This window comes from Tursiops truncatus, chromosome 10 (genome assembly GCF_011762595.2).
Source record: "Tursiops truncatus isolate mTurTru1 chromosome 10, mTurTru1.mat.Y, whole genome shotgun sequence".
NCBI lineage: Eukaryota > Metazoa > Chordata > Mammalia > Artiodactyla > Delphinidae > Tursiops > Tursiops truncatus.
Window position 1 is genome coordinate 1,766,674 of NC_047043.1, and position 17,788 is coordinate 1,784,461.

The 17,788-nt window shown below is 47.7% G+C and overlaps 1 protein-coding gene across 1 annotated transcript in view; it reads right to left on the reverse strand.

Annotated features, from left to right (window-relative positions):
- Positions 1–591: 591 nt before the first annotated feature.
- MYLK4 (myosin light chain kinase family member 4) overlaps positions 592–17,788 on the reverse strand; it is an 85,360-nt gene continuing 68,163 nt past the window's right edge. Inside the window, exons 8-13 of the mRNA XM_033863762.2 lie at positions 15,227–15,297; positions 14,325–14,453; positions 13,533–13,685; positions 10,769–10,847; positions 7,289–7,360; positions 592–4,692 (exon numbers count right to left, since the gene is read on the reverse strand). Of these exons, the coding sequence (XP_033719653.2) occupies positions 7,313–7,360; positions 10,769–10,847; positions 13,533–13,685; positions 14,325–14,453; positions 15,227–15,297 (480 nt within the window). The 3' untranslated portion in view covers positions 592–4,692; positions 7,289–7,312. The remainder of the gene's footprint in view (positions 4,693–7,288; positions 7,361–10,768; positions 10,848–13,532; positions 13,686–14,324; positions 14,454–15,226; positions 15,298–17,788) is intronic.

A 17,788-nucleotide genomic window follows, 5' to 3' on the forward strand; every position in this document is an offset into this window, starting at 1 on the left:
CCGTCTCAGCCAGGTGGTGCGGGTGGAGGACCCCGTCCCTGCTGGGATAAAGTGGGGACACCGGCGAGGCCCCAGGTCCTCCTCAGACACACGGCTCAGAGCTGACCAGTCACAGCAGTGTTGCAGCCGGGATGCTGGCCCAGAAGGTGACCTGGTGGTCCCCCGCTGGGGGGCCGTTTCGTCCTGAGTCTTTCAGTGGTAGGTCTTCTGAGGCAGACATCTTTCTGGGTCTGAAGAACCTGCCCGAAGTCACTTTAAAGAGTGAGCTGCTGCTAATCGCCTTTATAATTTGTCACACACTGCTCTGGCACTAGACACTGCATATGGATATCTCAGTCAATATTTTTGTGTTAAAATTAGGGGGAAAGCCCTGAGCCTTGTGTTGGTTCGTCGTAAACACTATGTTTTCAAAAGGGGGGCGGTTTTCCCCAGGGTTCCTGCGGACGGTCCTGGGGCCCCTGCAAGTGTAGCTTGGGTTCTTGATATTGCGGGACGTAATACGTCAGCCTCGTCCGAAGGAGAGCGTTCGGACGCCATTTGCAATGTCCACGTCATTGCATAAATTAGCTCATTTACCAAAGGATAGACAGGTCCAAGTTTATTCTTCAATGGAATACATATATATGACTGTTACACATCTTTATAAGGCAAAAGAGCACAGCTGAATGAAACTACGTTCAGAAATAGAAAATACACACGATATATGCAACCACCACATGCTGGCTCCGTTTTTATTTCTTATCGCCACTGAAAAACCTCATCCAAAGGGCTCGCTGGCATCTATCCGCCGGAACAACTACAGAACACACAGGACGCAACACAGGCACAGGCGGGGGTAGGACGTCTTCCGCTCCTTCGAGTGGGCAGTAGGGGGTGACTTAGAAGCCTTCACGGAAGGTGAAACTGCCCATGCAAAGACCACTTAGGGAAAGCACCCCGGACTGCGTCAGAAGCTGGGAGAAATACACAGACCTTCTAAGGCGGGAAGCTGTAGACTTCACGCAACGCACGGAAGGCACGCGCGGAAGGCACGCGCGGAAGGCACCCTAATCCAGGAAGCCACACCCTGTAAGAGCCGCATCACGTTTCCTTTAGGACAGGAAAAGCAACTTGACTTTTGGAAACATACTTTTCATCTCAAAGAGGCTCTAGAGGAGCACGGTGATGGATAAGAAGATGGACTCTGATTCTAACTTAAGAAAAAGAGAAAGAAGTAAAAAAATAAAATGATGGAGCAAAAGCAAAGCGGGTGGCATCCTGGCTGCTGAGAAGGGCGCAGACATGGAGGAGCGCCCTGAACCCACTATGGAATCGCCAGGGGACAGAGCTGAGCTGAGCCCCCGACCTCGGCCGCTGAGGTCCCCGCCCTGCCCTCATTGCCAGTCCACAAATCAGTTTCCAGATGAGTCCCCTCGACTGGCCTGCATTTCATACCGAAGAAGCTCATGCCTGAGATCGTCCCCCTACCCCAACCCAGAGCGGGGTGGGGGGGCGTCAGGGTAGTGGGAGCAGAAGAACAAAAGAGGAATTAAATGAGAGCCTTGCTCATTGCCCTAATACAAAACCCATATTTTGATTCTAAAACAAGAAAAGAATTTTGCTGCACTAATTTCCATAAAAACGGTGAAAACCTTGGTGTTCACACGTCTTCAGACCACATCACATCAGCGTCTGCCTCGGCGTGACAGTGCCCCAGGCCAATTTACATTTTTGAGGAAAGAAAGCGACTACAAGCAAACCTACGGTACTCAACAGATGTGACTTACCCAACTTCAACCCAGAAATAGTTTCCCCAAGTTAATTCAGGTGAGAATCCATTCCAGAGGGTTTTATGTCACAAATTGGGCACTAGCTCTTTTCTCCCTGATTTTTAAACAGCAACAGATTCTGGGTAACTGTTGGTATCTTACGAATTACGAATGTGACGTGCTTTTTCCTTAATAGCTTGTGAAGTTTATTTCTCTCCAGGCAGCAGGAAGTGCCCCACTGGTGCTTAATTTCCTGCATTTACTGGAGGAACGGCGGCGGCCTAAAGGGAGGGAGCAAGGTTGTCACGTCCATGAAGAGGGTGGAGAAGCAATACAGCCTCCAGTCCTCGTGACTTCTTGGAAAAGTTGATCACAATAACCCCAGTCCAGCCAGACTCCACTCCTCTGGTCCACGCTCGCATCTGGTTTGATTCTTCCGATGTGCAAAGCCCATTTCCCATCAGAGCGGCCACGTACAGCAAGGCGTGGAGGGAGGGGACCGGCCGAGCAGGAGACCGAAACTCTCCCCTTTCACCGTAACTGCAGACTGTAATAATCAGCTCTGCAGTGCAAACTCTCCCCCGTTCCCATATAAAAGGCCCCCCGCTGGCATGGGACCACCTCCCCATCCGAGGTGGAAACACAGCTACAAATTCTAAGGAGAGTCTCCTTTCTAAACCCCTAAAAAAAAAATCACATCCACTGACCATGGGGTCATCAGTGGATGAATCCGGCAAAGAAATCACTGCTTCATTTGGCCGAAGCCGTCCCCCTCATGTGCGTGCAGCAGGGCCGGGGTGGATGCGATCTGCACGCCCTGCAAAGGCCCCCTGCTCGGGCCGGAGGGGAACACACCAGACCCCGTGTCCTGTTCAGCATTTGAGTGGATGCCAGCTGTCTGCGGGCTGAGTATTAAGCCTGCACCGGCTTGTATTTTTCCAGACTCGATGAGTACCAGCAGCTAAAGATAGCGCAGTAACATAACACTTCAGTCACAGGGCTGTGTGCGTGTGTGTGTGCATGCGTGTGTGTGCGGTGTGTGTGTGCGGTGTGTGTGTGTGTGCATGTGTGTGTGTGTGTATTTGAAGGAAACTAAATTAAACATTGGAAACATAGTCACAGAACAGGAACAGGAGAAGCCAACCTTGGATAAATGCATAGGCCCAAGGAAGAAAGAGTGCATCGTAATACAAGAGCAGAGGCCGCAAAGGAGGACCTTCCACAGCCAGCATGACCAGTAAGTTGGCTTGTGGCCTGAACTAATGACACCTCGTCTTCTGCCTCTGCTTCCCCCGTAACTGAAACACAAGAAAAAGGACGTTGCACGCGTCGCTATCCGTGGGCAGGCCATGAGGATTCACTGGTGGGATGCTGGGAAAAGCCAACGCACGTCAGGTCCGCCCTGGCCCAGGCAGCCCCGAGCTGCCCTTATTTTGTTTTGTCGCTGTTGAGACAACTGCGGGCTAGAACGGTTTAAGCTAAAAATAAAGACATTATTATAGCTGATCTCAACACAACAGGTACTTGGAAGTGGAAAATGTGAGGGAGGCTTAAGATGCTAGTGGTGGGCGTGGTGCTGGGCGTGTAATCCCTCTGCATCGCTTCTGCTTTGTAAAGAAACAACGCCCAATCCTGCAGCAGGGCTCACGTCCCCTGTTAAACGTCTGTGACAAAATGGCACACGAGCTCGGGAACAAGAAGACGCTTCCAACTAGAAATCAGTGTCACATCCCCAAAGTGAGCGGAGGTGCCCCTGGCCTTCAGTGTCCAAGGCTCCCTGCACGGGGCTGAGCCACAGAGACGCCACGTGGGTGAGGTCACTGGTCCTCACACGGGCTGGCATTTACCTGGGTCACTTTGACAGGAAACACAGCACCGTCCCCCTCAGGACCCACCAGACCCATCTCTTCTTGTTTCAGCCACGTTGAGGGAAGCTCTCGGGACGTTAACATTATTCCAAAGGTCCTGATTGTAAAGACTAACCATACACCACCTCCCAAAGCCAGTGTGCTCCATGTGGATGAAGATTCCCTCGGAAGAGAGCGGGGTGCATGGCGACAACACACGTGCCTCGTTTGGAAGTAGATCTGCTGCTTAGAAGACACTGCTGCTCTTGGAGGGGATTTCAGAATAAACGAAGGTAGAATGTCTGATGCTTCTTGCCTCAGAATTCAAAGAAAGCTTATGCTCCAGAAAGCAAATGACTTATCAGCTGGATTCACCCGATTTCAGACCAAATCCAAGTAACAGAGTCTGAGAAACTAAGTGGTCGAGGGTGCACCAGACTTAGAATTTTTTCTGGCGTCGTACTCACCGCTTTGAAAGGCAATTCTCCCTCTAAATGTATCCAACATGGTTGTTTTTTTACATATATATACTTTCTTTTTCTTATTCTTTTCTGTTAGGGTTTTTCTTATTCTTTTCTGTTATGGTTTATCTTTTCTGTTATGGTTTTTCTGTTATGGTTTATTCTTTTCTGTTATGGTTTCTTTTTCTTATTCTTTTCTGTTATGTTATGGTTTATAGTTCCCTGTGCTCTACAGTAGGACCTTGTTGTTTATTCATTCTATATATGATAGTTAACCTCTGCATCCAACATGTTTTAAAATCTCAACGAAATCTCCAGTATGATTTTGCTCTAGGGATCTGAGAAATTGCAGAAATAATGCACCCCGTGCCCCAGTGACTGAGATCGAAAGTTCTAAAGCTCAGGGTGGCAGGGAAATGTCTTCTGGGGTGTGCACTGCTGCAGGGAGTGGGCTTGCCTGCCCCCTGGGCCGCAGCTCTGGGTGTCCCCGGCCCCGCGAGCCTGGCAGAGGTACTCAGAGTTCTGTGTGGCGGCTTCCCCTCCCCCAGAGCCACCAGTCTCCTTAGGGGTCAAGGCATCAGAACTGCTGATTTTTCCAAAAATCTTCTCAAAGCAGCAGCAACCGCAGCAGTTTTCCTGCAAAGCAAACAAAATATGAGTCTTGTTCATTCAGCAGGGCTTTTAAAATTGTAATTAGTTGGTTGTGCCCCTTAGGAAAACCACAGATGACTTTTTATCATGTGTGTGTGTCTGTGAGGGAATAAAAAGAAACCCCTTGGAGGATCCCACTGCTTACCAGAGCTGGGTGGTTTTTTCCGTTGTTGTTGATTTAGTTTACGCAAAGCTATTTTAATACTATTTGCCGTGGCGAAGGACAAGACCTCTTTGTTTCACCTGAAGCACAGCTAGCGCCAAAGCTGCCGCCAGCTTGATTTGCTTCGAAGTCAGGCTGGGCTGCGCGTGGGAATCTTCCCATGTGCTTTACGACCACATGTGACCCAGGGCCGCATCTATCGATACATCATTCCTATAGATCTGAGGGCGTGTCCTCAGTGCACGTCTCACGGCCTGGCACAGAGCCACGGAAACGAGAAACGAAAACGCCACCTGGTTGATTTTTAGAGCGTTTCCTCAACCCATCCAAAAACCTCGAACCAACTGCAGGAGATTCCTAGGCCTCAATTTACATTGCGGATTAGGCCCTATCATAAGGCCTGGGAGCCTTCTTTTTCCGCAGGAATCATTTTCAGCCACCAGATTTTTAAAATCAATATTATCTCAAAATTGGTTTTCCTCATATTGTATGTTGCCAAGAGCCGTACCTTAGCCTGGCGGGAAAGGTTGTGAAGAATGATCTACTTTTCTAACACGACACTCTTCTCAAAGGAGTCTGCTCCCAGAGTAAAGATCTGAAGCTTACATTTTCATTTGAAAAAGAAAAAACAGTGGGAAAGTAAACCAGGAAGCACCCACATCGCAGGGACATGCAGTGGTAACGGGTGGGTTTGTGTGGCCCCTGGAGGGATGGGGGGACCTGGGAAAGGAAGGCAGTCAGCCCGAGCGGCTGGCGCGAGGCGGACCCGGCCAAGTCTCGCGAGGTCTCCCCGAGCATCTCCCACAAGGATGCCGTCTCTCTGTGCCAGGGGGACCAGATCAACGCTTCTGTCTTTGTCCTCCGCATGCCTGTGGCACTGCCCGGCTGCTGCCACCCTCCATCGCCCTGGGCTTAAGAGCCAACCTCCTTGGAAGGACTCAGCCATCTCCCACCGCCTTTTCCCCTCATCCTTCCCCCCCAGACCCTGGCAACAGGCCTGGCTCTCTGTCCCCCACTGAATTCCTTCCCTCCAGGCCTCCAGAGTCACCCCAGTGCTTATGGTGGGAAGCTGGTTTGTGGTCAACCCTTGGGGTTTGTGGTCGCTGGGGACAAAGCTGCCTCTGGGAGGGACGGGGGGGAGAGAGAAGGACCGACCAGGCCCAGCTGTGTGCGGACACCAGGGCTCCCGGCTCACAGCGAGGCCGGGCTGTAGCTCATCCCAGGCCCCGGGGCGCGGGGCGCCCTTGTCCACACTGTCACCAGACACAAAACAAGACTTCCTCCTGTGCCCAAATCCTGAGGCCTTGCTATTCTGGACAGACAAGAATGGTCTCTGTATGTAGAAAGCAAAAGCATCCCTGCTGACTGCTCATCAGTGTCTAAATAAGCGACAGAATCCTCAGTAAGTGGCCCTCATACCAAAGGCTGAGCGCTTGCCTCATGCTGGCTCGTGACTTTTACGATGATTTACGGAATGATTTCTGCTCTACCCGATCTTATTCTACAACCGATTCGAGGCAGCTTACAAGAATACATACAGTCAAACAGACAAAAAAAGCCTCAGGACCAGAGTAAATATGAATCAGAATCAGAGATTAAGGTGAGCGGGCAGCGAGAACGCAGCCTCACAGGCGCGAGTCCAGCAGAGATGCTGACGCCAAGCTGCACAGCCGGCCGTGGACCTGCTGCCCGAGACGAGGGAGCTGGCTGGGGGTGAATGTCTCCCGCACCGGATGCAAACGCTGGGATTTCTAAACGTCCTCTGTAATAAGTACACTTCCCTAGGCCTCTCCTTTAGGCCATAAATCAGGCCATTTATTGATATGACAGAAGATATTCACATGTAAAACTCTCTCTCTGAATAATTCTGACAAAATTCTAAGCAGGGCAGAGGCTTTGCAGGAAGAGGTGGGGCCTTGGGGTCCCAGAGTGGGTCCAGACCCGGAGGCAGCTCAGGGGGAAAAGAAGCGTGAGCTTTGGGGTAGGATCTCGCTCTACCGCTGACTAGGGGCGTGGTCTTCGGGGGTTAATCCTAGGTTTTCCCATCTCTACAAAGAAGGTATTATTTCCCCTGATCTCACACGGTTGTTGCAAAGACTCCCAAGGACCGTTTCTGTGCAGGTGTTACTTCCTGAGCACCTACTGTGTGCCAGGCCCTGGGCTCCGGGCTTTTCTTGGATGATCTCATTGGAGCCACTCAACAAGCATAGGAAGTGAGACTATTTCTGGACCACAAATCTGGAACCGGAGGTTTCTGCACTAGAAAATGGCAGACGGGGTGCAAACACAGCAGCCCGGTTTCAGGGTCTCCCCAGAGGAAACGCTGCCCCACTTCCCACACAGTCAGAAGGCCCTCCCCTCCCCTCCCCTCCCCTCCCTAGGCTCAAACGCCTCTTCAGGAAAAGGCCCGAGACCAACCTTTCAAGAGGGCGCCTCCGGGGACTATTTGGCCACCAGGTCCTGGGCGTCAGAGCAGCAATTCTTCCTCTTCTAGGGAAACCAAGAAGTGAGTTTCGAGAAGGATTAGAACCTTTCATCAGCTCCTGACTTGAGATCTGACAACACCTGAAGAGGCAGTGACTTGTCACCGGGTATGTCCTGCCCTTGCAGAGACGCCCCTGGAGGCTGAATGGCTGATGGCCTCTTACAGACGCACCAACCGGCCCCAGAGTCCAGCTCGAGGGCGTCCCCACTCTCCCCTAAAGCTCCGTCATCACCACCCTTCCTCTCAGAGTCACAGACAAAGAGCTTTGTACCTCATGACGCTTGACTTTTACACGTGTGTGTTTTGTCAAAACTCATGTCAACAAATGCTCACTTCGACAAAGCACAGAGGTCAAGACAGACTGACCAAAGGATGAGTCAGACACGGACAGTCAGACACGGACACTGCTTTTCCCGGATGTTCTCAAATCCAGCTGGCAAGATTTAAGTGCCAGGGCAGAGTCTCGAGAGGACGGAGAGAGCGTCCCCAGCTTGGGGCTTGAGAAGGCCGTCCTGGAGGAGGTGGCAGTGAAAGTGGGCCTCAGACACTGGCTGGGATTCGGGCTGATCCGGACGGAGCCGTGGGGATGGGGCTGGGAGCCCGACCTCGGGATTCACTGGGGCCGAACTGCTGGGTGTGTGTGTTCATGGTGCACGAGGGGAAAGACCGGAAGAGTTCCTGATCAGGGAATCGTATAATCAGAGCTGTAATTAATGAAGTGATGATTTGGTGAATTAGAGAAGAGAGTGGGCGGAGGTTGAATATCAGCTCCAACGTTATCTTATTAGCTCACTGAATGGGAAGAAGGACGAGAGCTGAGGCAGGTGCACGGGGGCGCGGAAGGGAAAGGTGGAAGGTCATTAGCTCTGGGAGGAAAGAATCACGTCGCCTTTGTTCAGTTTTCCTTCCTCTGGCCACAAAGCATGGAATACAGGAGGTGCTGGCTAAGTTCCCACAGATTTGCAGTGAGGCTCTGCTCCGTCCCAGGTGAGAGCTGTTTCTGATGGAAGATGGGTTACGTGTGGATGGTGACACAGAGCAAAGGTGGGAACCTCAGTCTTGTAAGCGTAACAGAGAAGGCAGAGAACTCCAGGGCCTCAGCGTCTGAGAAGGAAAATCCTTCCTAAATTCACTGACCACAGTCACGCGCAGCAGTTCCGAAACAGGAAGTGCTTTTAAGCACGAAATACTTAAAAGGGATAAAAGCTTATTAAGAAAACTTTTAAAAATAGAATTTAGATTTAAATAGTTTGGGTAAGCGTTAACTTTTCAACATAGAGTTGAATTCTGATTCTATAGAACATAGAACCAAGATGATTCCAGAAATGAGTCTTCTGGGAAAAATTAGTCTCAATATTTCACTGAAGAATAAACTATATTGAGCTTGGGTGTTGGCCTTCAGGAACAGCAACGATGTCCTACAAGGATGGTTCCGGCATCGTCACAGCAGGATGGCAGAGTGGGGACCCTCGTCCGACTCCCGAGCCTGCTGCCTGCGTGGGATGCTGGATGAGCCCCTAACCCTGTCCTCGGCGGCCTCATCCACATAACGGGGATGATAACAGCGCCCGTTTCGGAGGCTTGGCCTGGGGACCAAATGAGCTAATTTTCATAAAGCAGTTAGAACGGTGCCTGGCACGGCGCTGTGTAATTATAACGTTCATGGAAACTAACTGGACTTATACAATGGAATTTTTCAAAAGTCCTCACTGTTCTTGAAATGTCTGTTCACCTGAGGCACCGGCAGTTGGACAGAGTAACAGAAAGGGGATTTTTGTTGTTGTTGTCATTATATGGTTTAAAAAATATTTTTAAACACTTTTAAACTGTATAATGTCATTAATTATCTGCTGTGGTTTCCATATTGTCGACCACGTCAAAGTGTACTTGGACACCAATAAGCTTGGATAAAAATACATCAGTGGAAAATTGGCCCAGAATAGGTTGGTAACCCTAATAAGCAGGTTACGCAGTCTGGGTGAGGCACCTGCTAGGGAATAAGCCTATTTTTACTTGACATCAGTACCAATTATCAAGGAAAGGTATATTCAGACACAAAGAAAACTTACTACCCATGCTGAATTTAGAAGTGAAGTTAATTTCAATAAAAACTGGATGTGGAAAAAGTGAGTACTGGGAGCACAGTCATCCCAGGGTTCTGGTCAGTGGAAAAGCTCCATTCCGAAGCCCCAGGGGGTGCGGGAGCAAAGGTGGAGGAAAGGAGAGTGTATCAGGCACATCCGGCACCAGGACACGACAGCAGCCGTCTCAGCTGCTACTCACGCCAGGCCCGCGTCCCCAGAGAGGCCTGACGGCCTGTGTTCTTGCCCCGTTGACCACCCTGTGTATTCAGCAAAGTTACTTAAACGTTACACATCTGCTTCTGTGTTATTGGTGTATTCCACAGAATCTGGATGGAGATGGTCTGAAGGGGGCTGTGACAGTAATTCAGGTGACAGGCGTCCCGGGCAAGATAACCACTCAGACGGAGAGGATTGTACAGATTCCAGAAATAATTGGGGGAAATCACGTATAGAAACTTGGAAATAAACTACAGATGAGATGAGGGGATTGAGGGAGAGGAAGGAAGCAAAGAGATGCTCTGGGGTCCAGTTGAGGCCATTCGGGGGAGGTGCCGCTCTGGGAGGATGGTTGAGAATGAGGTGAGGGCGGGGCGGGGCGGGGTGAGTTCCGTTTAGAGCTGAGAACATCCGCGTGGAAATGCCCAGCGCACAGGTGGCTGTTCGGATCTGAAGCTTAGGAAAGGAATCTGTGCTGAAGAGGCAGACGAGGAAGTTGGGGTGTAAACAGTAATTAAGGCAAAGAGAGCCAATGGGGACTCCATTCAGGAACTGCCCGCAGGGCAGCGCTCAGTTACTCTGGACGTGCACCCCGGGCCCCTTCATTTAGTCTTTGGTAAGAGTCTTGAGTACTTGTATCCATCTCTTGACCAAGCTGAATATCGCAGGGTTTTGCCACCCAAAGCAGACTAAACCAGGTAAGCACAGAAGCTGGGATTCTGAGTTGTGTTTGAAGGAGCATATTTACCTTGAATGTACATTAACGCGTGTTCGCCAAAGCTTTACGTGTTTACAGACCCTAGGCTATATGCGGGCGTGGGCACAGTTACCGTGATACAATTCACTGTGCAATGGGTACAGTAATTAAATAATAAATGTAACAAATAGTTCTGCTGAAAATAATGCTCTACTAAACAATGTAATTAGCAGTCATTAGAAACATAAATTGCTCAATAAACACATTTTAAGCAATTTAACACTTTAGCACAAGATTTGAAGCCCAAGAGAAATTAATTAGAAAGAACTTCACTCAGGGCTAAGGTGCCTCTAGCATCTGCTCGTCGGCAGACTGAAGCCGACTGGAAAAGAGGGGAAGCCGGGAGCCACGGTTACCTGCGCGCTGAGCCGGGAGCGGAGCGTGTGGTCCGACAGCCAAGGGTGCTTGAGGGCTTCACTCGCGCTTATCCTCCAACTAAAGGGAAACGCAGGGGGTTAGTGTATCCCCTGCGTTTGGATCCTCCCCTTCCACCCAAGGCTCTGAACGAGATAGAAATGTATCTCTCTCTCACATGATAGTCTAGGGCTGGCCTGGTTCCAGGCTCCAAACACGGCAAAAGAGACCTCGGCTCTGACCACTGCCTTTGGGAGACCAGATGGCCGAATGTCCAGGACAAAGCAAGGCAGATAATTCAGATTTCTTGTTCATAACTGAACATTTATCTTCAGATAGAAGTAACCATTCTTGATGGAATGTCTGAGCTTCATAAATTGAACTTCTATCAGTCAGTTGAAGAATCAACATATATTTATTAATATAAGACAAAATTCTACTATGATTCTTGATGATTGCAAAAGCAATGTATGTGTCAAAACTTTTGAATAATATGTATTGCTAGTGTTTGAATTAAGTTTTGAGAGTCAAATAAACGGAGAAGTAGATGGAACGTCGATGTAAGTACTGAGAGAGAGTATATTAGAAAGTCTGGAGCCAACAAAGGTTTATACAATTAAAAAATACATGAGGAAGAATCGTAAAGATTATATATCATAATTTTAAGCTTTGTAAACCTGTCTTGTGTACTAATGTTTATCACATTAAACAAAATAACCTTTCAAACTTAAAAATTATGAGTGAGTGCAATAATCTGAAGTCTGCTTCTGAAACAGTATCAAGAACGTAGTTTCAAGCCGTCATGAAGTTCAGTCTATAGAATTGCTTCAATAAAATTGCCTCATTAGACACCAAATATTTAAGTATAAGAAGAGGATGTAATGGAAAAGAATCTGAAAAAGAATATATATGTATAACTGAATCACTTTGCTGTATACTTGAAACTAACACAGCATTATAAATTAACTACACTTCAATTAAAAAGAAGAAGAGGAGAGAAGCCTTTACTTTAGTCGATGAAGGATAACTTGGTGACAACATCACCAGTAGGACCCTAAATGAATAGATATAATTAAAAAAAAACAACTCTGGACCTCCATCAACTTCAGTTGGAAGAGTTAGTCTGTTGACTACCATAAATTTTCCATGTTGGACCTCAGAAGCATTCCAACAGCTGACAGTGCTAAAAAATTATCCCTGCACTCCAGTGTCAAACTTTCAAGAGCCGACTATTAAAAAGTTAACTATAACATTGTACTAATAATTAAATATTTAATACAATTTCAAGTTTACTTCTGTAGCCCAGGAATTTATTCTATGATAGTAATGGTCGCCATTGGCCTTGGTTTCATTCATGCACTGACTTGAATGCTCAGCCAGTTGTTTTTCTGCCCAAACATGCGATTGTTGCTCTTTAGGTAAAGAACGAAGCCCTCAGACTGAGGGTGGGCAGAGCAAGGGTGCTGGAGCCCCTGAGCCAGCTGGGCGGCTACTTCCCTGCTCTGAGCCTCAGCTCCCTCATCTGTAAAGTAACTGTGACAGCATCCACAATGCCACCGGATCAGCTGGAGGATTAACCAGCTGACACAGAAGAGCACGTGTGTAACATAGGTTCTCAGTAAGCGTGGATTTCTCAGCCTCCAAAGATTTGACGGAGATGACATTTTGCATCTGTTCTCTGCTGGCATTCAGCAATGTACAGACGGCGATGCCGGTTACATCATCAGCGATGCTGGTACAATATACAGACAGTGATGCTGTCTTTCCTTATCTTTCTTGGCTCTAAAGAGCTCTCCGATTGACACGCCAGCCGGGCTAAGCCCTCCTCACCTTTCAGGCTCAGTTCTGGCCCGTGTCAATATACTCCATCTTTAATAAATGTTAACCACATTTCACTGCCTCTTTTAAAATATACCCGTGTCTTCTATTAGCTCATGACTTAATTAAAGGCAGGAACTGGGCTTTATGCATCTGTTCTCAAAGCCCCAGACATATTTCCTGGCAGCTTGGAGATAGTCAGTGAAGTGCTGCATGAAGGAGTATGTCAGGCTCTGCACCAGACCCGTTACCCCTGCCGTTCCCTGACCCCCATCACCCCCATGGTTCTAAAATGCAAGCCCCTATATTTCAGTATCACTACTCTTCGTCCACTGAAGTTTGAATTATGTGATTTTAGCAGGGCAGAAAAGTAAAAGTCCACGTAATACATAACAGTTAAGTGCACGGCCTCGTGTTGATCGTCGGTTCTGCCACTTAGCTAGCCGTACGATCTTGGAGTCTCACGCATAGAATATTATTGATAATTTCCACCCATGGGGCTGTGTGGGGTTAAAGAGATAATGTCTGTAAAGCAGTTGGCACAGTCTGGTCCATAGCAGACTCTCAAATGAAATGATCGTCAAGTGTTCACCTGCATGGAGCCACATATGCCTCGTAGATGTGAAAGGGATCATGGGAATAACTTGTCCCGAACCCTTCATTTGGAGGGTGAGTGCACAGAGGCCCAGCAAGAGACCCTAACTGCCTTGTTGGAAAAGGCAGAAGGATGGGTTTTTGCAGCCCCATTCAAGCCTCGTGACCACGGCAGTCCCAGATCTCAGGAAACGGGGTCAAGGGCATCAAATTCATTCTAACTACGACTCTGCAGGTGCAACACAGGTGTCACCGAGGGGGTGGTAGTTCTCTGACATGAGTTCTCACAACCCTGGTGGAGCATGCCTCTCTGTTACCCCTACTTCTTCCTGAGCACAGAGTGGATGTGATCACCTCTTCTCCTTGATCAGAAGCTTGGAGATGAACCCCCGGGCCTCCTCCGAGATGTCCTGAAATTCTTCATCCTCCAGATCCCACCTGCAGGCCAGGATGTTGTTCAGGGTCTCGGCGTCGTTATCTCCCAGGAAGGGGGACAAACCGCTGAGTCTGTAAGACACGGAGTCCGGGTTGAGTAGTCTTTAAACACCTTCAAACCCTGTACAGATAAGTTGCCTTCTTGTTTCTGTCCTTTAAAACTGAAAGGAGGCAAATCACCAAGAATTAAGCATAATTTTATAATATGTCTTTGCAATCGAGAAAACGCTATGTCTCCCACCCAACTCCTAACTTAAACAAGGTCACAATGAAGGCGGCAGCTACCCTCAGGTATGAATCTCAGAGAAGAGTAAAACTGCCTTTTTAAAGCACTTTACAGCTAGCAAAGTGCTGTCACATCCGCAGACGGCAACCGCCAGGAACGTCACTTCTGAAGAGTAAAGCTACTGAGTCATTTCAGGGATCAGGACACAAGTTTGGGGGCGGTTGTGTTCTTCTAGTTTCTTTGGGGGCACTAGGTGTTGTCCTAGGGTTAGGGTGATTAATGAAGAAGACATCCTTTTACTTTTTCAGGGGATGTACAGGGAATTCCTTTCACCCACGGGAGTCAACAGAACCTAGGAAGTATCTGACTATGGAACAGAGTTATTTATTTTCGAAAGACCTAAATTAGGGTTTTTATTCAAAATAGCAAATAGAATATGCGGGGCGATTGAGAACAAGCGTCAGAGGGGCTGGGGGTCCACTTACAGCATGTAAGTGATGACTCCCACGCTCCACATGTCCGTGGAAAAGGAAACAAAATCATAGTTCACAACTTCAGGGGCGAGGAATTCTGGCGTTCCGAAGTTCACCTTCAGCTTCTCTCTGGGTTTGTATCTGAAATTTAGGAGACAGTGCAGAGGAATGGAGAAGGTCAGTCAAAAGTCAAAAAGCACGGAAGTGGAGAGGAGGCGGTCAACGAGCAAAAGAACTGCAGCCACACAGCAAATTTAAAATAAAGAGACGATAAAGGAAATCCCATACTGAAGAGACAGTGTCCACAACTTGTAAAGAAGCTTCCCACTAGAAAGCCTTAATAATCTGAAATAATTGTGAGAAAAGCCACTTGGAATAATTTCGAGCACAAATTATGGAACACAACAAAAGGAGCAGCGATACAGACTGTGACATGTTGATGGCTTGAACGAGCCTGTTTTAATGAATAAAGAAGATGCGGTAATTTACGACCATTTAATATTTTCAGTAATGCGCTGAGGTCCATGCAGAGTCTCTGCTCCCTTAAGAGGCTGGTCTGAGCCAGAACCCTTTGCAATCTTGGTCACACTATTAATTTTTTTAAGTAAATATTCTCTTTACACATGGAACAAATATAAAAGACTAAGACAAACTCTTACAAATCCTGAATTAATGTCTTCAAGTTTAATAACTGCACTGTATTAGGTTTTAATATTCCATATTTTTCTTGCGTGCACTGTGCAAACTCCTAAGCGTTCAAATTCCGAAGCCAGCGAGGTAAAGCTGAAACGTAACTTTGGTTAATTCTAAATGGGGATATGAAACCAAGGGGTACGTCAGATTTTTCTTTGCAAAGAACGAGCACCACCGTGCTCCCTAACTCAGTTCATACACCTATGTCCAAACTGACATACCTTCTGGCCAATCCAAAGTCAATAATTTTTATTTGTTTAGTATCCCGATTCACACACAGGATGTTCTCAGGCTGCCAGGAGAAAGAGACACATTAGCAATGAAAACAACCATCCTTCACTCAAATTGTCCCTGAACCACAACTAAAAATACAACGATGCTCGGGAAAAGCAGATCGGGCCTTTCCCTCTGGGGCTGGCTTGTCTGCGTGGGTATTTTCTCCTTTAATTATGTGGTGGACAAGGCTGCAGGTCCCCTGCCTCGCTCGCCTGGCCCTGCCCGTCCCTCCCCCAGCTCTGCCGCCGACGATCACGCCTGAGTTCAGGCCGAGGCCTCCTGCCTCAGGCCTTTCCAAACGGACTGGTGGGGGCCGTCTCAGCCTTGACATCTGCCCCCTAAAATTATGAAGTATGAATTTCCCCTTCTTGGAGGAATATTTTTCCTGAGGATTTATGAGTTCCAGGAGAAATGGCCTGATTCATTCCACCAGCCACACTGAACATGCACTGTAACGAGAACGGCTCTAACCTCCGGACGTTCCCTTCGCGCTCAGTCTGTGGGAAAGTCATATGTGAAAGGAGGGGCTCCCTCACCCCCGTTCACTCTCCATTCTCAGCAATTCCAGAGCTGTGCTGAGTTTGGTCTCAGTGTCTAAAACCCTTGACTAAGTGTTCCCTTGGAGTCTGAGTCTGGAAAGACTTTGCCCCGCCAACCGGACAGTCTCAGGGTGACGAGGAGAAAGGTAGGTAGCACTACAGCTCAGTGTTTACAGAATGTCTTACAAGTGTACCTACCTTTGTTAAGATAGAAAAACCGAGGTCTGGGAAAAATAAGGGATTCGTTTTAAAGTCCAGGTCATCCATAAAAGAGAAATAAAAATTTCAAAGAATTGCCTGAAACTTTCAAGCTCTAATTAACCCCAACTCTTCCCTAAGTGCTGGGGGGAAGGGGGAGATTGGCCAAGTTGCCAAATCCCTAGGATTCATGTCCCATCCTTTAGGTGGGATCATGGCTGCCCCTCCCCTGCCCGTCTAGGTAGAGAAGAGGTTAGAATGAGATCAGAAACTCAGAAACACTTCATGAAATGACCTAGTGTCACCTTGCCAATAATCAATAGTCCATTTGGTCGGGCATAATGTCTTTGGAAGCCTTTTTTCTAAAGTATCTCTAAAACAGAAGTCTATAAGAAAAGGCGACTTATGGAAAAGTGGGTGCTATACGAGAAGATTTGGCCTCATGCTTAAATAACTGATCGATCGTGTATAAAGCTGTCCGATTGCCAAGGAGCACCGTGACGTAAAATATTTGCAGAATGTAAAGAAACAGCTCTGAGGGCACTTTCAAAAGTTACATTTTTTTTCTAATTATGAAATTAAAGCATATTCATTGAATAAGTTTTGCAAAACACAAAAAATATATAAAGGAGATCATTCTTAAGTCACCTATAATCTCCCCTACATAGTGACAAGCATTCAATATTTTGGGCCCCTTTCCTTCCAAGGAGCTTTCTGGAAGGGATGCCTGACCCTTAATGACTCATCCAGCTGTCGCTTTTATTATGATCTTTACATACAAGCCACAGCTAAAATTGCCCGTTGCAAGTCCTCAATCAACAATATGAAGCCACATATGGAGTTGTTTGACTTATGACAGGTCAGGTCCTCATTTCAGTTGCCAGTCAAAGCCCTTTAGGGATATGTGTAAGAATATCTACCCTCAATGAAAATGCTCTGTGAAAACATGCATTATCAAACCAGCTCATAGCCACGGGCTTTGCTAATGATTTTTAACCTCTGGCTGTGTCATTTTATATATCACTTCCTTCTGGCCTGTGAATGGGAGAGGCAAAAGACATAAATCAAGAGAGTAAGGGAAGCCAAGTTAGAGGAGCAGCGGCCCATGGAAACCTATTTAAGGAAGTTACATTTATTTAGCTCTGCAATCCCTGATGACTTGCAGTAGATGGTATGTTATACAGAATATATATTTTATCTCCCTGTCACGCTGTGCAAACAGGGAAATGAGAAAATGACTGAGCCACACAAGAAGATGCACTTTACGAAATTAGAGCTGGTCGGAGTTATTGGTCCTTCCCTGGTTGTAACTATGCACCGTCCAATTCTAGGGACTTCATAATGGGAGAGAGAGCGAAAGGAAAGGCTCATTAAATAAGAGGAGAAAGAAGGCTTGGCTCCCCGCTGTTGGCACAGGCTTTCCACTGCTCCCAGGGTGCTGCCCAGCCCCACCCACCCCCTTCTGCCCCTCGCCCTTTTAGCACCTCCCTCTGGCCCTGTATCCCATTCTGCCATAGGTTTCTCCTCTGTGCTCTAGTATGCCTGTAGAAAAACAATCCCTAAAGTCCTCACTTTCCTAAAAGGTTTTAGGAGAGTGTTGGGGATTCTTGGAGAGCTGGAAAGTTTGGCTACAACCAGGAAATTCTGAGTTAGCTAAAATTCTCCCAGCCACTCATCCTAATAATGAGAGGATGCAACACGGATGCTGTGATGGTGGTGGTGATGGTGATGATGGTGGTGATGGTGGTGGTGGTGATGGTCATGATGGTG